At 43.0% G+C, this 20489-nt stretch overlaps 2 protein-coding genes across 3 annotated transcripts; both read left to right on the forward strand.

The window, feature by feature from the left end:
* Positions 1 to 479: 479 nt before the first annotated feature.
* On the forward strand, positions 480 to 10463 carry rilp (Rab interacting lysosomal protein). 2 transcript variants are annotated; one of them, XM_069668497.1, is made up of 9 exons: positions 480 to 575; positions 712 to 1075; positions 3039 to 3165; positions 5163 to 5284; positions 6240 to 6425; positions 6599 to 6768; positions 6907 to 7032; positions 7120 to 7209; positions 8556 to 10463. In XM_069668497.1, exons 2-9 carry the CDS (start codon positions 743 to 745, stop codon positions 8674 to 8676), a joined length of 1275 nt encoding a protein of 424 aa, XP_069524598.1. In that variant the 5' UTR covers positions 480 to 575; positions 712 to 742; the 3' UTR covers positions 8677 to 10463. The 2 variants fall into 2 exon arrangements, with proteins under 2 accessions (XP_069524598.1, XP_069524600.1); XM_069668499.1 differs by having other exon boundaries at positions 480 to 1075; positions 3042 to 3165.
* Positions 10464 to 11007: 544 nt separating this feature from the next.
* Positions 11008 to 19271, forward strand: scarf1 (scavenger receptor class F, member 1). The gene is made up of 11 exons (XM_069668531.1): positions 11008 to 11141; positions 11392 to 11453; positions 11535 to 11636; positions 12579 to 13119; positions 13200 to 13418; positions 16008 to 16136; positions 16481 to 16587; positions 16702 to 16813; positions 17117 to 17241; positions 17343 to 17480; positions 17588 to 19271. The coding sequence occupies exons 1-11, from the start codon at positions 11041 to 11043 to the stop codon at positions 18691 to 18693; spliced, it is 2742 nt and encodes a 913-aa protein (XP_069524632.1). The 5' UTR covers positions 11008 to 11040; the 3' UTR covers positions 18694 to 19271.
* Positions 19272 to 20489: the final 1218 nt, after the last annotated feature.

The raw sequence follows: 20489 nt of genomic DNA on the forward strand, positions 1-20489 counted from the left end.
TTGTAACCAGAAAAGAAGTGAAGCGTTTATGGGAACTTGCCTGTGCAGGGAAACTTTGGCATGCTTCCCTCTTTAGAGAGGCTACAGGTCAACACCACCACCAGTAAAGCACTCGGCTTGTTTTGGTTGCTGCTCAAGCGCACTTGTGAATACCAGGTACAAATATATTATTACGTAATTTGTTCTGTATTATAGTCTAAGTTTTGTCACTCGTATAACAGTTTTAATTTGTTGTGATTGACGTTATTTGACAGTTATAGGTCAGCATTTCTGACTGCAGAGGAAATTCAATGTTCACGCTCTGGTGCATGCATCAGTATGCTCGACCTGGCAGGCGAGTTTCTGCATGTAGTGTGTGTGTGTGTGTGTGTGTGTATGTGTGTACTCGAATTACATTGGTCAGGAAAGTAGGAGGATCCTGCAGCGGGTAGATTGCAGAAGCACTGTCCAGCCTTGTAGTACAGTGCATTACAGTGTACTCAATGTTCTTGTATTTTTTTGGTAGGCAGAGTTGATATTCTGTAAACATGCCACACGAGTTGTTGGAGAGGATCAAGTCAAGTCCAGGCGTGTCGGTCGGTAGCGTGGGCTCAACAATGCACGCACTCTGAACTTTACAGCAACACTAGTTTGCTGTTTTCACTTTCATAATCCTCTTGTTTTACGGCTGGCTGTCATGTCCCGCTGACACGCCACTGATTTCTGATACAGAGCATGTGAAGTGAGCTGCCCGGACTCAGACATGGAGGAACCCGAAGCAGACACCAAACACACAGACGGCTGTTTCGACAGGACCTCCTCGGCTCTCACGGTGGATGATGTGTATGAAATAGCCAAGCTGATCGGCACCGAGGTGGAAAAACTTATCGACGGCTGCGGCAAAGACAGCGTGGTGGGTCTGGTACCGAAAATAGTTAAAGTGCTGGAGCTTCTTGAGAGCTTCGCCTCGAGGAACCATGCTCACAAATTGAAGGAAGAGGAGCTGCTCAAGACCTTCGAGACGATACAGCTGCAGCAGCAGAAGAAACGTGTGGCGAAAGAAAGCGACGAAGGCAACGATAAACATGAAATACTGGTGAGAGACATGGGAGCTTTTAATCCTCCCAGCATTTTGTCAACAAAATACCAACGGCGCCATGCCTTTAAACTCACCCACTATGTGTGTTTTATAATATCAATGTTAAAACAGTGTAGCAGTGTGTAACGGCTGTTTCGGCTGTGACGTTTTTCTGTGTCGTGACGAACATTTAAATAGGCCAGAGACGACCTCACCCATACTTACTGAACATATAAACATTAAATATAAAGAGGGCTTGCAAGAAGAGTATTTAATTCCCAACATATGTATTTTTGCTTTTACTTTCCAGGTACAAACAGTCTTGTGCAGTTGCTACTATGGTGGCTGTCGGGTAACGTTAATTGATATAAATCAAAAGTTAACCTGAAATACCAGTACTGTCGCCCCGTGTCGTCAAGGCAACCAGAGCTCGACAGCTATTTTGCCAACTGTCATTTAGGGCTGCAGTTTAAAAAGTTTTATCAAACGGCGTCACTGTTACCATGATAAATTGTGTACGTAGAGCTAGGTAAAGCAACACAATCTTTGCTAGCTCTAGTAGCATTGCGCACAGTAACTAACGTCACCTGTTGGCTGAAGGGTAGATAGCTAGATTATGAACTGGGCAGCTACTGACTAGTAGCTAGCCAGATAATACACCAGGGAACTATACAGTATGTAAAACAAGACATTATGGTTGTTACCTTATTTAACTCTCATTCTAGGATAGCTAAGTTAACCCTGGCTACTTATTCATTAATAACGATCAGTTGTGACGTACAACAATCATGCACATTAACAAATACCATTGGCATTTCTCACAGAATAGGTGTATAGTAGCATTAATGATGGCTATATTCCATTTAGCTGTATCAATTTCATGGTCCTGGTTGTGTGCATGCTGACTGCCTGCCATGGCTTTCTCAGACACCTGAATAGAACAGAAGCATTGTTAAAGTTATTATTAACACCTGTGCTTTTCCTCCTGTCAGAAGTCAAAATGTCCACTGAAAAAAGCCTATTGTTAATGAGTTAGTATAGCATAGCATTAACCCATTTAAGAGCTACTTAAATTAAACATATTGGATTAAGTTACCAACAAGGCAAAGTGAGCCATTGGGCCCCAGGCCAGTTTAACTGGAAAGCGTATTATTTTGTGGTAATTCGGTTAACAGCAACTATGAGCCGCTCCATTTTGCACGGGGCCCCTGAAACGGGTTAATCCGTCCAAAGCCCAACAAGTAAAACCTCTTTCTGCTAATTAAACAAACACCCACATTTGTGTCAGACAGAGCTTAATATTTACTCTATGAGTTGTTTTGTAAAAGTAAAAGTGGGAAATTCTTGAGGTTTGCACTAGTATGTACGGGACATGACAAAAACATAGTCAAATGCTGCTCACATGAGCACAGTAATGCAGATGGAGGTTGGTACTGTACTTCCACAGTAGGAGCCTGTTATTGTCCGACACGTTTTGGTCATTTATCCACAAATGAACGTAGAAGTAATGAGGCATGTGACAACCTGTCTTGCTTAGGTAAAGCGACCATTTGTTTATAAAAATGTGATCATACAATTAAGGTTTTACAAAGTATTTGTTGTATGCTTTTTTAAACTACATTGTTGCAAATTGTCCATGAAATTTCTTCTGGCGGTGCTTATCCATCAGTGTGTCTAACCCTTTACACTTTAATATGTACTGTGAGTGCGCTGTAGACATAATGTTTGGAAGAAAATGGATAGGTGTGGTTCTCAGAATTTGGGAATTGGCTGTTGACATGTCTTGGGAACCATTTCAACAAAACATCTGTAATGACTTAACAACAAAACGACACACCCGCTTTGACTCAAAGCCAATTACTAAAACGCTCCAGAGGCTCTTACAGCACCAGGGTCCATCGCATCAGATCCTGTCTTGTCTGAAGGTTTAGTATCCGTCTCTGAGGTCATAGATTTACAGTCTGTCTCCCATTCTCCCAAGCAGGAGCTGCAGCAGAAGGAGCAGCAGTGGAGAGGGAGGTGTGAGGAGCTACAGGTCCACGTACAGCAGCTCCAGGAGGACCAGGAGGAGCTGCAGAGCAGGCTGAAAGGCAGCCATGCGCATGAAGGTATGTCACCAGGATATTAAAGTATCCTCTGGGTTATTGGACTTCGTTCTCTGAATCACTTCCAAAATCAGTCCCAAAAAAAATGTTGTTTCTTCCAAAAGCAGCCTATCACTGTTACATGTTGTTTATACGCACATGACATCTTTAATCCCACCCCAAAAACGTTTTCATTAAACTTTAGGGAATATGGACTTTTGTTCAATGTGTGAGGGGTCAGTGGAAACTTGAAATCAGTGTGCCTTGGGGTTTTAAGGCTGGCTGTCAATCCCCAGCTTTGGGAAGGATTCATTTTAAATAACACAAAAGAAATAAATGTGTACATTACAAAAAAAATCTAGCATTCGTTTGACCTCTTTGCCCTCAGTAACACGGGATTAACACCCTTGAGGTTCCCGTCAGCTCTTCTCCAGTCCAAGAATGCAAATGTCTTATCTAACAGTTCTTTCTGTGGAAATGATTCTCCACCTCTTACTGTTATGTATTCAAAGCAGTGGGTTAACAGTCATGTACAGCAAGGCAGAAAGCAGTCAAACTGGTCGTTGCACTTCCTCACAGGCAGACGAGAACTCAGAGGAGGACAGTTTTCCTTTAATAACGGAGTCATCGTATTTTCACAAAAGAAATGCTGTTTCACCCGACAATTTCAATTTCATTTCAGTTTGATGTTACATAATGTTTTACAAGGTGAAACAAAACATCCGAGGGTGGAGTCGCTTTACTGACTCTTGGTTTCTTGCACCAACAGGAGTAAACATGCCCTCTTAATACTTTTTGTGATTTATTTGATAAGAGGCCAAGAGGCAGCTTAATGACATCATAAATTATATGTGATGAGTGTGTCCTAGGAGGCTCCCATGCTTCATTTAGCTGAGGTGAAGTTCAAAATATACTGTTGATTAACTTCATGCACAAGATTTTCAACGTAAGGGATTGCAGTGTATGGGTTAAAAGACAGAGGTTATTATTTGCTGCAGCACCAGTATGTCTGCAGGCTTTGTTTATCCAAATCCTAAAACAACAACAGAAGCATCCAGTCCTGAATGATATCTAGCTGTCTGTTTGCTTTGCTTTTATTTGCCCGAGGTTTGAAAGATCCGCGTCAGAGATTTCTTGCCCCACTTCCAAAAACAATAGAAGTCAGAGGAATGTTGTTTGTGGTATTCCTCTGAGTTAAACAGTTAAAGGTATCCTTGAACGCAGACTCGGGTACTCTGTATAATCCACTGACCTAGCTGCGAACAGTTAGTGAAAAAATGTTCTGTGGATTATCCTGATTAACTCTAATTCGTCGTTGAATTTTGCTCACGTTTTGTCTTGCACTGCTGCGTGCACAACAAGGTGACTGCGACACATGAAACAGAAACTACCTGCAAGGCAAGAAAACACGAGAAAGCTGAAGATGCTCTATTTTTTGTGATTTAGGTGAAACGTTAGGTCTGTAAAACAAGATTATGAGCAGTTCCCCATATCATTTTCATGATGTAAACACTCCTAATGGCTGCAATAACCATATCCAGCTTTGTTCTTTATTGTTACAACCTGTATGCAGTCATCACTCTAGTTTCTGATTAGTTTGTTTATAACATGATAGGTAACGCATCACTACTGAGCAAAAATGGCTTTATTATCCATCAGTTAACTATATCATGTAACAGTGTAACTACCCATTTTACACCTGGATTTCTTCGTCAACCTTCCTCTACAGTTCTCTCAAAAAATGTAGCCAGAATTAATGTAATAGCCACAGAAAAAATGTTGCAAAAGGATGCGCCATAAGGGGCGCTGGTTTAGCTCAGTTGGTAGAGCAGGCGCCCCATATACAGAGACCACAATCCTCCACGCATTGTTCGCAGGTTCAACTCCCGGTCTGCCGATCATTTGGTGCATGTCATTCCCCACTCTCTCCTCCCAAAATTTCCTGTCTCTTCAGCTGTCCTATAAATAAAGGCAAAAGCCAAAAAAGTGTGTTAATGTGTGTTTTTTTTGTGTGTGTGTAGACCGTGTCCAGCGGCAGGAGCGAGAGGTGATGCTGAAGCTGAAGGAGGTGGTGGACAGGCAGAGAGATGAACTAAGGGCCAAAGTCCAGCAGATAACCACCATCTCCAAAGAGGTGGAGGCGGTAAGGACTCCCAAACAGACATGTTATGTACAATTCTTGCTTTGCACACACATGTCACATTGTCATTAAAATCCACACATTCATGTAGAGCAGCTCTCTGAAGACTTTTTTGTCATATCACTGGTGCCGGGTATCTATATGGAAGAGAAAAGTAGACACCTTTGCCGGTGTGATTGACGCTTGTAACACGTGCTCACTGGCTTCAGAGGTCAGTTTGCTTACAGGCAAGTCGGCTTTTCCTACAGAAACAATGTTCTTATTATATTAGTTTAATGCTAATATTTTATGTTATTTAATTGTTGTACATACAGAGAGAGGGCCTTTTCACCCACACACATAATAATAGAGAAGTTATATCAAATAAATCTAACTAAAAGTGTTTTCACAACCCGGTTCGGAGCAGAGTGTGTGGAGATTATCCACTGAGTTACTAGGTGAGGAGTAAGCTGCACTTAAAACAAGTCTGTGCAGAGTTTGTGTGCTGGTGGGAGTGTTTGCATGTGCCTGTGTGTGTATACCACATGATTTAAATAGCAGCCATAACTGGGTGTGTGTTAGTTAACCCTTTGCTCTTTGCTCTCAGTCAGTTGACCTGAGTGAAATACTGAGAGAACAGCTCATGGTCAACTGAACTAGTTTCTCTGTTTGCTCAAGTAGATGTCTAGAATTGTTTTCATCCCTTAAATGAATGCTGCTCTTGTATTGACATTGTGTGGTTTCATTCCTTGCCCTTTCCTACCCCCGGACTGTTTGTCCTCCAAATCCCATGCATGTAGACATTTTTCACCCACTCTCAGATGCAGATAGATTGTAATTTTGTAAAGTCATGACTTGTTTATTTTAGGATTAAGCTATATTTAGATCTGGTGGGACATATGGGAACTGTCTGTTTCACAGAAAACCTGTTTAGTGGGTCTGTCTGCTAGTTGGAGTTCATATTTATATTTTTTTGCAGCTCCAGGAGCAGTTGGAGCGCTTCATGAAGATGAACGCGGAGCTGCGACACAAGCAGAACGTGCTGCAGACTCAGCTGAAGAGCACGGTGGAGAGGAAGGCCGACATGGAGGCCGACCTGAAGGAGAAAAACAAAGAGATAGAAAACCTGCAAGCACTGCTGGACAGAACCAACAGCAACAGCCCTGTATGCATGCCTCATACACAAACACATAGCTTCAGTATATGTCCTTTATTTCACGTCCAAAATAGTACGTTAATCTACTTCTCTAAAAAAGTGTGTTTGACAGTTTGTTGTTGACTGTAGTTTGAAGTACTTCTCTAGTCTGTATCATCTAACGTCTCTCTGTCCTCCTTCAGACTAGTCTCAGCCAAACAGCTCTCAAGTCAACGAAAAAGCCGACAGTTGACCAGAAGGATCCTGATCAGCCGTGCTTCACCAAAAAGGAGGTGCGTGACATCCTTTTCGAGAGGAACGAGCTCAAAACCAACCTGTTCCTGGTGCAGGAGGAGCTCAACTACTATCAGAGGTATGTATACTGTCTATGTGTGTGTGCATGTCTTAATTGGGTCATGCATTAACCGTGTTCTTAACGTTAGTATGGAGTTTTAAAGAACTGTTCCTAGGTATTTTACATGAAATCTAAAGTGGCCGTGTGTTTCTGCAGAGAGATCCTGAACGAGGAGAGGTGTCCAGGCTTCCTGTTAGAAGCCGTCAGCTCTGCCATCAAAAAGAGGAGGAAGCTCATTAAGGCGAAGATGCTCGGGATTCCTGTGAACGAATGCGACAGCAGGTCTTTCTTAAAACGCACAACACACATTCATCATATCCAGAAGTACATTCAGAGGCTAACAAATGTGGTTTTGTTTCTTCTTTCCAGTGATGAGGAGGAGAGGAGTTCTCAGGGAGAAGTAAATGGTACAGAAGTGGACGGCCCTGACAAACCGTCTGAGTCACGCATTAGAAACCTGTGAGTAAAAGTTCAGTCTACATGGAAAGTCTTAAAACCACAATGCTGGTCTAAAAAGCCAGTGATCATTAGTTATTTTTAAAATGTAGGTTCATTTCCCTATTTGCACCGCTTAACAGTGTTACTGAAGTGATCCGAGGCCTGCAGAAGCATGTGTGTGTCAAATGATGCGTTCCCTTCCCTTCACTACAATGCCCTTAGCTGTAAAGAGGAAGGTCATGTTCCCTGTGTCTGACATGTTGTGGATCCTCGCTGTAAATAAGTAGAAAAGCACACATGCAGAAGGTTAGCTTCTCTGCAGCTCTTCATTAAATGGGCCAGTAGATAACGTTGTTGTTTTGCTAGTAATTGTGTACTCCAGAGAATGTCTCTACACAGACAGGCTCATGATTATCTTGATTGAATTAGCTTGCAGCATGGGAGGGAAGAAGTGAAACATCAGACATGTGACAAGTCCTGAGAGAGAAGAGTGTGAACCCTGATGTCTTACATTTTATGCTATTACCCACTGAAGCATGATGACTTACTGAGGACTCCTTATTTAAGTTCCTCTTGTGTTTTATTCTTTTAAATGTGTTTACACTTAAAGGTCAAGGTAATAATTAAGTCAACCAGTTTCAGTTTCAGTGGGCTTGTTGCTCATGCTCTTGTTTTTACCCTTACATCAAGTCTGTTTTCCTAGAAATTTGTTGGGACAGAGTTTGTCAGTCGACTTAAGCTAATGAAGAAGAAGAAGAAGACTTTCAGGAAAGAAAATCGTACTTACCCTTCAGCAACTTAGGGAAAGTACTGGGAAATTTGAGTGAGGCAAAGTGATTCGACTGTGAATTTGATTAACTGAAATATGTGTTTCCAGCTCCTGTTGTTGTCTGGACAGAAAATACAGATGTGTTAAGATGTTTTTTGGCCCTTTTTTTCTTTCATTAGACAGCCAGTCAAATCTAGTCTATTTTGAAAATTGAAAATGAAAATGAAATTTTTTTTTTTTTAATGTGACATCTGCAGCTGATTACCTGAAATAAAACAATACCTTTTAGCCCAGTTTCCTTAAAGAGAAACAACTAGGGAACATTTATGTCAAAGAATGATCCATTCAACTTTTTACAGCTGTAGTACTTTGTACTATAACTTCACTAAAAAGCAAATCAAGCGCAATAAAAATGCCCCAATGCTGCTATAAAAACTGAATCAGACACACAGCCAGCATCTCTCTCTGTCTCTCTCTCTCTCTCTCTCTCTCTGCTGTCACTGTCCTGAGATCTTCGTCAATCCTGCCCTATATTTAGCAGTAATCCCTGCCAGCAGACCTGACCTCATGTCTGTCTTCTCCTCTCTGTTGGCTGCAGCTTTGGCTTCCTGACGAGGTCGGGCAGCGGCTCCTCCCACATGAAAAACTCCTCCTCCACCTGGGAGATCATCGAGGACTCAGAGGCCTCTAATGAGACAGAGCAGCTAGCGTCTCAGTGAGCGCGGTGCCGACCACAGAGAGTCCTCTCTCAGTCACAGCTTCTTCCTCTGTGTTTTTGTGGCTCGGGAAGAGGATGACAGAGACATTTGAACGCGACCCAGTGTGTGTAACACAAAAGGACTATGTGAGTGTGAGGAAAGAGAAAGTGAACATTTTTAAACACTTTGTTTTTGATCATCATTGCTTTCATTTCCCTTTTTGTTTGTTTCTCATGCCTAAAGTCCCCTTATTTTTCCATGGAAGTGATAAATAAGTACTTATAAGTATACTAGTACTACAGTACATATGGAACACTGTATCGCAGTATTAGGAGGTATTCTTTTTAACTCACCTCAAATAAGGTACTTCCTTTATTAATATAACCATCATGTTATTCTTTATTTTAAGACATTTTATTCCAGAGACATATTTATATAGACTGTCACACAGTTTTAACAGAAACCAAAGAAAGGACAGACGTTTATATTCTGAAAGAAAACCAGAGATACTCTAGAAATATTTAAAAACAGTATTTTAAGTTCACCTTTGCTCCACTAGGGGGCGTTTATTTTATCACTTTTAAACAAGATGTTATCATACATTTAGAGACTTTAAACCATAGACTGTATAAAAAGATGGACGACATGTCAGCTCCCTAAAAGTGAAGCCAAAACATTTTGAGCGCCCCCTGCTGACTGGCTGCAGTATAGGTCATAAAGCCCGCCTCCTCTATGTTTATAGGTGGGACATGAGTCAAACTATAAAATCAAATTACACTGCAAATACATTTTTCTCAAATAGGATTCTGTCATTATAGTTAGTTCTTATCATGCATTATTTTTAATGAGTTATTTGATGCTCTGTTGACAAATACGGCTCCTGCAGCCGATCTGTTCGGATTAGCAGAGTAGAAGAGGAATGGAGAGAGGAAACGTAACAAAAACAATCACTACAGTCATTGAAGTTTACATATCTGTGAACGTCTGCTTCAGACCAACACAAAGAAGCTGTTCTGCTGTTAAATACGACTACGTACCGGAGCCTTGCATTTTTTTCAGTAAGTTAAGTGTGTGTTTTGGTTAGTCTGAGTGACTATGGCGGCTTAACCTGCTGATCTCCACTGCGCAGACTCTGGCTCCAAATGACATCACCATCGCAAGATGGCAGCGCTCGTCACAGGGGCTATTTTGGCTTCAATTTGGTACAATGAGAGCACATGTGTCGTCCATCCTTTATATACAGTCATTGCTTTTACCTCAGTAGGGGAATATTTTAAAACCATGGCTTTTATTATTTATAATATGAAGCACTTTTTGCTCAAGGACAAGAAAAGAAAGTAATTAAACCCCTTAAGCCTTAACTAACACTTGTATTGTTAAAAGAGTCAAAGCCTTTGAGTGGTGTTTATTTGATGGTGGTGCCATAAATCTGCATCAGTATAAAGTAGGTGCATGTGAGCACATGTTGTTCTTGCTGGCCTCTGCAGAGTGGTAACTTTGCTTATTGAAATAAAAAATGGCACTTATTTTTATCCCCCATGTCCATAATCTGACCAGTTACCATAAAGTGAACACACCAGCTCTCTAGCATAACACTACACTACAGGCCAGTGGTTTTTGTATTTGTTGACGATGTAAAAGCTTTCAATCAGATCATGTTTTTCCAAAATACTGTTCTCAAATTATTTTTGTAACATGTTTGATGGAAAGTTTCTGCTGCCAAGAACAGATTGAAGATGTCAGTTGCCATGTGAGTGTATTTTAGTGATAGAAAAGTGGATTTTCTGTGATACTGAGATTCAATAAAATCCATTAAATACAGAACTGTACAATACAGATGATCTTAATTTTTCTTTTCTTCCTATGATTCAAGAAATAGAGACACAATTAAAACTCACAGTTCCTCAAAGGGATCACGTGATCAACTTAGTACTGACTCTCAAGACTTATAAGGAGAATGAAGGCGTTCTTCATCACGTCCTGGAAGACTGTCAACAATACATTCTGGGAACAAGGTGAACATCGTGTGTGTGCTTTTGTGTGTGCGGCGAGTTATGTGTGTGAGTGTTCGACCATCTTTAAAAAGCTCTGTGTCTGGCTGAATAGAAGGAAGTGGCTCTGACTTCCCCAGGAAATGGGAAGAGGAAACCCGGGGGCTCTGACCTCTCTGGCTGCAGCCGAGCCACAAGACGACTCACAGGAGGGAAAGAGACGGGGGCTGGAGGAGGAGGAGGAGGAGGAGGAGGAGGGTAGACATAGAGGGAGATACTGCCTCTCATTGTGCTCCCTCTGACGAGAAGGAGAACAAGTTGAGAGTAGAGAAAGAAGAAGTTTGGGAATAAAGTTATTTGGTTCCTGGTTCTTGTTTTCGGGCATCGTGTGGAGATGAAGCTTCTCCTCGGAGCGCTGAGTGCTCTGCTCTGCTGCTCGTTGTCCTCCTCGAACACGCTGGATCCTGATGGGAAGAACGTCTGCCCCAATACCAGGTACACCTCGACATACACCTGATATCTTCTTACTGTGTCACTGTATATTACATTGTACTGTAGAGAAGGTTTTGATATAGACTCTTGTGATATTGACCCCAAGAAACTCCACCTTCTAAATGAGCAGGTGGCTCATAGAGGGACAAATTTATTGCCTTCTTTTCCTGTTATTATTTCCTCAGGCTGTTGTAATTGTTTCTTTTTTTCTGGTTAAACACCACAATGCTTTGACTATTTTCTGTACCTTCAGGAACCCCTCCACCCTGGTCTGCTGCACTGGATGGCGTCAGGAGGGAAAAGAGTGCACTATCCGTGAGTTGAAGTGCTGTTACTGCCTCCATATTTGCTTTGTTTTCCTGTTTTCTTATTTACCTGTATGCTGTGTCTCCGCAGCTGTGTGTGAGGGCGAGCAGGCCTGCCAGAAGGAAGAGGTGTGTGTGTATCCCGGAGTGTGTCACTGCCCGCCTGGCTACTTTGGAGCTCACTGTAAAACACGTGAGTCACATTAAGCAACAGGAGCTTTTCAGCATCCGTTATTTGTTGTGTATGTTTTGTCAGTTTGACTTACAATGAAAAATTGCACTAAATATATCAGTTTAAAGGTGTAAATCTGCTCCTTAACAGTATCATTCGCCAATGTTACTAAATGGCAATAAAAGTAATTTGTTGTATGAAGCTAGTTGTGGAAGAAGTAATAATTTCTTCAATTTAAATATAAATAATCTAGATACAAATATTTATATACCAATACGGTGGTGCAGTGGTTAGCGCTGTAGCCTCACAGCTAGAAGGTTCCTAGTTCGAACCCGGTTCAGTTGCAGTGGGCCTTTCTGTGTGGAGTTTGCATGTTCTCCTCGTGCTTGTGTGGGTTCCCTACAGGTACCCCGGCTTCCTCCCACAGTCCAAGGATATGGTGGTTATTTGGTGCCTGTAGGTGTTAGCGTGAATGGTTGTCTGTCTCTATGTCTGTGTCATGTGTCTATGTGTCGGCCCTATGATTGACTGGCGATCAGTCAAGGGTGTACCCTGCTTCTCGTCCAATGACAGCTGGGATAAGCTCCAGCCCCCCACGTGACTCTGAACAGGATATGCGGTATAGATAATGGATGGATGTTTGTCACTTTTCTTTTTTGGTCTGTTATCTTAAAGAATTGAACTGTGAAGTTTAGAGCAGATATTTCTTTTTGGTTAAACTTGAAACAACTCATACACAACTAAGTTGTGATGTGTCGATAGGGCCCGACACTTGATACAAGATGAAAAGTTTGGGTGCTGCTGAAATGTTCTCTGAAATGAAGCTGACCAGTATTATAAAAGAAGATACATGCAAATCCCTGCATCTTCATTAAGTACTTTAAATACATTTCACCTCTTTATACAGTGGTTACTGGGTTATTACTCAGTGTCACAGTATTAACTGTGTTTGTTTGCTTGCAGGCTGTCCTCCTGAGTTCTGGGCCTCAAACTGTCGCAAGGTGTGTCCGTGCCACCCGTACGGCCGCTGTCACCCCGTCACAGGTGAGTGCACCTGCAACCCAAACCGCTGGGGTCCTCAGTGCCAGAACCCCTGCAGGTGCGCCCGGCACGGCCACTGCCACCCCATCTATGGAAACTGCACCTGCGACGAGGGCTGGTGGACGTCTACCTGCTCCAAGCAGTGTCAGTGCGCCGGCGTGGGATCTGCGGGGCCCGGCTGCGACCAGCTGACGGGCCGGTGTCAGTGCCACAGGGGCCACTGGGGGCTGAAGTGTCCCGGCACTTGTAGCTGCTACCTGTCGCAGTGTAATCAGCGTACCGGGGTATGCGAGTGCGAGGCTGAGTGGTGGGGACCCAGCTGTGACCGGAAATGTAACTGTGACCTCAACCACAGCAGCTGTAACCCAGCTAACGGGCAGTGCGTGTGCCAACCAGGGTTCAAAGGTGAATTCTGTAACCAGCCCTGTGACGTGGGAGAGTATGGCGGTGGCTGTACAACGAGGTAGGTGTTAGGTAGGAGACTTTTGGTTGTTTGTTTGTTTATATACCTACGTGTTGCTGATAACTCTCTTCTGTCCCTAGATGTGGTTTCTGTAAAGACAAACAGCGCTGCTCTGCCACTGACGGAGCCTGTGGTGCCTGTGCGCCCGGCTGGAACGGCACACGATGCGACCGTCCGTGCCCGCCTGGTAACTACGGTGACGGCTGCGACGAGAAATGTCCAAGGTGCAGAAACAATGAACCCTGTGACCCAAAAACTGGGAAATGTTGGAGGTGTGACCCCGGATGGACCGGACCCAGGTGTGTGTTCATTTATTTACAGTTTAGTTCATATTCTCACCAGCTTATCGTCCTTAAATCCACACAAAGTGAGGTTTCGTTATTTATTTTTAAATGATAAATAAAGCTGATAAATCTCATGGTAAAACATGGCATGCTGACATGCTCACAAGCTGACCCAAAAGCGTTTTCGCTTGTGACAGCCTGTGGGAAGAAACTGTTTTTGTGTCTGGTTGTTTTGGCGTACAGTGTTCTGTAACGCCTACCAGAGGGGAGAAGTTTAAACAGTTTACATCGAGGGTGTGAGGGGTCTGCAGTGATGTTACCTGCCCACTTCCTGACCCTTGACCGGTATAAGTCCTGAATGGAAGGCAGGTCCTTTCCAGTAATCCTCTCTGCAGACCTGATTGTCTGTTGTAGTCTGTGTCTGTCCTGTTTGGTGGCAGATCCAAACCAAACAAACCAAAAGTAAAACACAGGGGTCTGTTTCTTTTTCAGGTTCATACTGCTGAAGTAAGCCCGAGTGCAGCCTCTGTGTAACTTACTATTTACAATGAAACTGAGACTCAGCAGAAACAGATGACCGGGCACTCCTCCAGGGGATTTAATGAACCAAGAAATGACGGCCTTTATTTAGCTGACATATCTGGAGGGGAGAAATTCGCTTCACTTATGATCTGAAAACACGATTGCTTCTCAAGTTGCTGACTGGACTGTAAACAATGCTGCACAAGGAAAAGGAAGCCTTAGCTGGAAGTCCTTATCGCTAAACGCTGGTTTGACCGGACACGCCTGAAATGTTGTGTCTGGGATGAGGCTATATCGCCGTCATATCGTGATGGGTTACAAGATTGTGCACAACCTAAATCAAAGCTCCACTCTCCAACACAATATTTTGTTTGCGTTTAGACACTAAAATTCTCATGATCTTCTTAATGTGGTTCATAACAGCCAACTTAATGATTGTTTAGTAAAAATACACCATAATAACATAATTAACCTTCATCAGTCATCAGATCAGACAGTCTGTCATAGTTTACAGTACTTTCTCTTGAGAAGCTTGAACTTAAAACACTTCCTTATTGGTTTAAACACCTGTTTGTGGGCAGTTCCAGCATCAGTGAGATTGCTCTCAAAGTCCACGTCACAAACATGCCACTGCAATAAAACAAGACTAGGTCAAAACCTAGTATGTGGCTGACCGCATCAGGTCAATGTGCGCTTTGTGTTACAAGGACTGTCCTCATGAGGCCGATGACAACGTCTTTGAAAGCGGGTGCTCGTGCGGACGTAGGTGAGGACAGCAGCCCCGCCTGCTCCCCAAACAAAGTATCCAGAATAGAGATAGACCGATATGGTTTTTTCAGGGCTGATACCGATACCGATTATTAGTAGTCAAGGAGGCCGATAACCGATATTTGGAGCCGATATTCATTTGCAGTAAAAGTGAAAATATTGGCGTCAAAATTTTGAATAATACAAACTCCAACACTTAACTTTGTTTAAATGCCTTTAAGCAAATGTTTATTAAACAAACAAACAAAAAGTGCAGGGAGTTCCCAGGGTCAGCAGCATCTCTTATAAAGTTAACTGAAAATTTAAATAAATAAATAAATAACTTCCTGACGTTTTATAAAGTAAATAAAACAAATAAATAAATAAAATTAGCAAAGAAATGAACTTTTTCTCTTCTCCGCCGTGTGTGTGAGCACTCTGCATGCAAAGCTGTCACTGCTGATTGGCTGTTACCGCGGCTGAATCAGAGCCAAAATAACCCAGTTTTAAATTGATGTCTTATCGGCCGTCCGATTAAAAAAAAGAAAAAAAAAGCCGATGCTGATATGCGTCAAAATGCCGAATATCGGCGCCGATAATTGGCCCGGCCGATAATTGGTCTATCCCTAATCCAGAACCATGTAGACAGAGAGTCGCATCAGTGCAGGTCCAATATCCTCCATGATCCGCCATTGCAATGTCGCAACTCTCTCTCTCTCTACGGCTGTGAAAGTAGAGTCACTGAGTCACTCACTCAGTCAGTCACATACAGACCAGCGTGTAGGGCTGACCCCGGCGGTCAGCCAACACACCCAGAAAAGGAAGGATGACGTGTACTTAGAAGTCTCTTGTATTTTAAATTTTCACTCACTGCAGTTCACCACAAGAAAGAATGACTCACACACTGCACTGCCTCAACCAAGTTTAAACTGCACATTTCATAATGTACAAATTCATCTGATTAGCTGCCTGGAAAGGGAAACTGCTTAAAGCTAGTATGGCTGTAACATAAAGCTTATGCAGTTTATATATGCAGTAGTAATGTGATTTTACATTGAAATCATGAAAATACTCACATGTGCTGGTCTGTGGCTTTACATTCCTCAATAAGCCGGCATCAGAGAGCGTGTGTACTTTTTATGAGCTGTGAAAATGAGGGTGAATATGTGTGATATAGATCGTCAGAGGAGTGTTTTTTCTCCCAAAGTCCTTATATGTGTTAAACAATCTCCACAGTAGAGGGGGAATTAGTTGAAATTGTTCTACATGAAGTTTAGGACTACAAATGGATGTGAAATGATCATTTCTGTCCTCGGTCTGATCCCCTCTCACCAGGTGCGAGGTGGCCTGCTCTGACAGGACGTTTGGAGACGCCTGCAGCTTCCTGTGTAGCCCTTGTTTCCATGGTAAATGCCATCACGTGACAGGAAGATGTGTCTGTCAGCTTGGCTTTCAGGGAGAGAGGTGAGCTGGCTGGCAGAGCAGCAGATTAAAGCAAAGTTTTTCTTAGGATATAGAAGAAACACATACACATAGTGTGTTCACAGCATATTTCTTGTCTCTTAAATCTGGAGAATGGTACTTTTCTAACCAAGACAGCTGTATGATTTAGGCAAATAAAGCAAAGTAAACCACAGTCCTCCATGATGGTTCCTTTAATTTCCCTCCCTACAATACTGCAATGCTGATTAGTCATGACAGTGTGTTTTCACTGTGCACTAAAATAGATCATGATTCAGTGTTCATACACAGGACTTTTTGTTTGCTGTGGGGTGTAATGACGTGATTCTGTGTGTGTTTTTTTTCAGCTGTAACAGCAGCTGTCCCGCCCTGCAGTTCGGCATGAACTGCACCTCTGCCTGTGACTGTGGTGAGGGTGTCGGCTGTCACCCAGTCACCGGTGTCTGCCCATACAGTACGCCCATCTATCCGTCAAAGTTCAACTCTATATATATATCAGTTAAGTTTATAAACCTCATAGTCATCACATGTTTCTTGATGTGTGTGTGTGTGTGTGTGTGTGTATCAGGCGTCAGAGGCTCTGTCCTGGCAGGTGTGCTGGTTCCTTTGCTCCTGTTGTTCCTCGCTGTGCTCTTCTGCTGTCTGTGTTGTGGAGGAGGCCCTGTTGATGGCAAAGACAGGTCTGTACCTCACTTCCCTTTATCCACATTACATCCATTTAGCACACTGTAAAAGCCAAACTGCAATGGAGGCATTTCAGGCTCTTACTTTTATAGTATAATGCTACAATTTGGGAAATTGAAGGGCTTTAATTGGAACTTTGAGACATGAAAACTGCAGTATTATCATGGTAGTTTGGCTGGAGTGACATTCAGTTTCAAGTAATTGAAGTATTGAGATACAACTATGCAGTCAGCACTGATCTAACTATGTCTCTGTGCAACATTGTGAAGTTGTGACTGAATGATCAGCCTCTCTTTCAGGGCGACTGTGGCTGAAGGAGGCTGGTCAGCCCGGATGAAATATCACGTCTACAGCGTCCTGGCTAACATCGGTGCTGCACTTCCTTGTATCTCTAATTGGTCGTCTGGCCTGCCTCGTGTCACTGGTGAGTCCTACAACACAGTGTAGTATAATGCTATGTAATTTACATGATATATTGTAATTTATGGATTGTGTAGAAACATTTTTCTAATTTGAATGTCACAGTGTCTCACCATGACCCGGAGCTGACGTTCAACCACAGCTTCATTGAGCCTCCTTCCTCTGGTTGGGTGACGGAGGGGTCGTCATTCGACAGTGATGAGGAGGAGGGAGAGGCGCTCTACTGTGTCCCTCCAAGAGAAGGTGAGAACAGGGACATAACTCTACACTGCCCTCTTGTGTTGGTTTTCTTCCACTGCAGACTTCCTCTTGTCATGCTCTGGTCTTCTGTCTGTCCGTCTCTTTGGCAGACATCCCAGCGGTGGCGGGCGGAGAATTCCAGGAGATGAGCTCAAAATGCAACATGTTCTTAGACCCGTCCGGCTTCAGCAGCGAGGACATCACCTCGCCCTTCAACATCCCTCGCACATCCAGCATCGCTAAGGCCAAGCGGCCGTCTGTCTCTTTCGCAGAGGGAACCCGCTTCAGCCCCAAGGAGAGGCGTGGGTCTGCCCAGGACCCGGGCGCTCTCCCCGGACACCAACGCAACAAACCCAAGTCCCCCTGGGGGGTTTTGATGCTGTCTGCTCTTCAAAGTCAGGGAGGTGCGGCTAGAAGTGGGGAGGAAGAAGGAGCTGAGGGAGAGGAGAGGGAAGATGACGTGGACGTGCAGGAGGTAGATAATCAGGAATCAAGCTGTGAGGTGGGAGACCAGGAAGTAGACAGAACCCCATCCCGGTCTACCTTGCAGGTACCTGGAGCATCAGGACGAAGACGGACTATGTCAAACACAGCCGCTCATAAAGGCATGCAGCTGCAAACATCTGATGCTCAGGCGGGGGGGTCAAATAAGGTCACCACAGTGTACGTGACGGTGGGTAAGGCAGGTAAGACCGTGACGAAGACGGAGGCGAGCTCTGAAGGCCCCGTTCAGGCCATGCTGCGACGACTCGGCAGCCTGCAGAGACAAAGGGAGCAAGAGTCCAGCAAACCAAAACCTAAAGCACCTGAGGGGATCACCAAACCACCGAGGAAGAAGCTGGGAGCTCGGGCGAGCGTGTGGGAGCAGGGAGGCCCGACTGGAGGAGAGGTCGGCGTGTGTAAGCCAATCAGGAGGAAGCATGCTTCTCTAAACCCCCCGGACACAGCTGGAGCCAGTGAGTCGTCAGAGAGCGGCACGCCAAAAAGACCACTGTCATCCATTTTAACAAGCGTGCCAGAGATGGGATCAGCTGACTCAGGGTCAGACCTGAGGGCAAGTGATGACCCCTGTGCAGGAAACACTGAGAGCACCTACCTGACTGTAGGTCCCGCAGGAGACGCTGTGAGCCTCACGGAAGTCATCGCTAATGAAGCTGCAGTGGTCAGTGTGAACGACGAACCCTGCTATGAAAATGTGTTGATTAAACACTCATGACCTCTGAGACACTGACACATCAGCAGGCCTGATTAAGACATAACTGCATATTTATTAGTCAGCAGTTATAACACGACCAGCATAAAGGGGAACGCATGATGTATTAACTTTATACACACAAGTACTGTAATAGTCAGGTCTGTGTCAGCTGATTTACTCTGAAGGGATAAACATGACACAGACAGACATAAAGACTGGAGATGAGTTTATTATGGAGTTTTATGGAATTATTTTGAATATCAGTGATGTAACAGGAAGTAAGCAACGAGGAAAAACATCATGCGTGATGAAGTTTCCTATTTAAGCAGAAACAGATGTTATTAAAGCACAAGAATGCAATTTGAGTCAGATGCTTTACTCGTGTTTTTATTTGTCGTGGATGAAAATACAAACAAGAACAGGCTGTAGATATGCAATTAAAATGACTCAGTCTGAATCTGCACACAACGCATCCTTTAGATATCTCAAGCCAAGTCAAGTTTTCTTTATTTTAACCTTATGCAAGTACACAGTCAGGTGAGTTTTTGTGTCTTTAGGACTATGATGCTATATAAAGAGGAATAAAAACAAGGTTACATACAGTGAAAACCTTGTTTTTATCCCTCTTTATATAGCATCATAGCATCTATAAGTTGTTGTCATTGTAATGTAGTAGTATTTGCCTTCTTATAACAGTCAGATGTGATAAAACAAGAAGTGTTACAATGTGTTGACATCTATGTCCCACCTGACCTGCTGCTGTTCGGTGAAACAACATTTTTTAAGAATTCCAATGTAGGGACTTTTTGTTATTACTCAAGTGAACGTCTGTTCGACCGTACGTCAACATTTTATGACACTCTGGTCCGTAGTGTTTTCGTATTTTATTCACTGTATATATTTTTACAATTGATAAAGAAAATAAACATTTTGTAAATTGTAGATGCATCATTTAGAAATCTGCGTGGGTCTGTGGGAATGTACAGCATGCAATGCAGTGGTGGAAGAAGAACTAAAATATAAGCAAATGAACTGAACGTATCAAAAGTAAAAGTACAAACATGATGGTAGAGTGACTCTTCAAGAGCATATTAACATGGAGCCATGTACAGAGGCGACAGTCCTCGACGCACTGATCTCAGGCTCGACTCCCAGTGTGGGATCATTTGGTGCATGTCATCCCTCACTCTATCCTCCCCATACTTCCTGTCTCTCTTAAGCTATCCTATCAAATAAAAGCAAAAGCCAACAAAGTAATGTTAAAAAAGGTGTGTATTATTATATGTATTATATTGTTTAAAGATAACTACTGATGCACCCACACAAAAGCATCATTTTAATATAAAAGCAGGTTGAGGTGGCGCTAATTTCTACAACTTTAATCAGTGATGGTTAGTTTAATGTCTATTCATACGTTGTAAGTTGATTATATGTATTATGTATGCTGAATGATAATCATCAACGTTAATAGTTCTCAGATAAATGAAGTGGAGTAAAAATACAATATCTCTATCTAAACTGTAGTGGAGTAAAAGGATAAAGTAGCATCAAAGTTACTGGTAAATACTGAAATACTGAAATATTAAATCAAGCCTATTTCAATAAGCTGTGTTTAATAAATCAGGTCAGCATTTCTAAAACTGTTCAGAAAACCAACCAGCCGGACTTTGTCCATGCTGAGCTGTGTGTGGACTTTCATTGATCTCCAATATTTGCTGATGGTTGTTTGTGACACTGAACATGTCTGACACACTTTTTCTTCCAGCTCACCCTGCTTAAACAAGCAAAATAAATGATCTGTTTTATACACATTTAGC

This window comes from Semicossyphus pulcher, unplaced genomic scaffold (genome assembly GCF_022749685.1).
Source record: "Semicossyphus pulcher isolate SPU_LCO1_2020_fin unplaced genomic scaffold, fSemPul1.0.p SCAF_19, whole genome shotgun sequence".
Classification (NCBI taxonomy): domain Eukaryota; kingdom Metazoa; phylum Chordata; class Actinopteri; order Labriformes; family Labridae; genus Semicossyphus; species Semicossyphus pulcher.

Excerpts from the sequence above, each read along its gene's own strand:
- rilp (XM_069668497.1), top strand. The coding sequence starts at position 743 with ATGGAGGAACCCGAAGCAGACACCAAACACACAGACGGCTGTTTCGAC. Across the intron at positions 1,076-3,038 it reads ACGATAAACATGAAATACTG|CAGGAGCTGCAGCAGAAGGA; the intron begins GTGAGAGACATG and ends CATTCTCCCAAG. Across the intron at positions 7,033-7,119 it reads GTGAACGAATGCGACAGCAG|TGATGAGGAGGAGAGGAGTT; the intron begins GTCTTTCTTAAA and ends TCTTCTTTCCAG.
- scarf1 (XM_069668531.1), top strand. The coding sequence starts at position 11,041 with ATGAAGCTTCTCCTCGGAGCGCTGAGTGCTCTGCTCTGCTGCTCGTTG. Across the intron at positions 11,454-11,534 it reads GGGAAAAGAGTGCACTATCC|CTGTGTGTGAGGGCGAGCAG; the intron begins GTGAGTTGAAGT and ends GTGTCTCCGCAG. Across the intron at positions 16,814-17,116 it reads CCTGTTGATGGCAAAGACAG|GGCGACTGTGGCTGAAGGAG; the intron begins GTCTGTACCTCA and ends CCTCTCTTTCAG.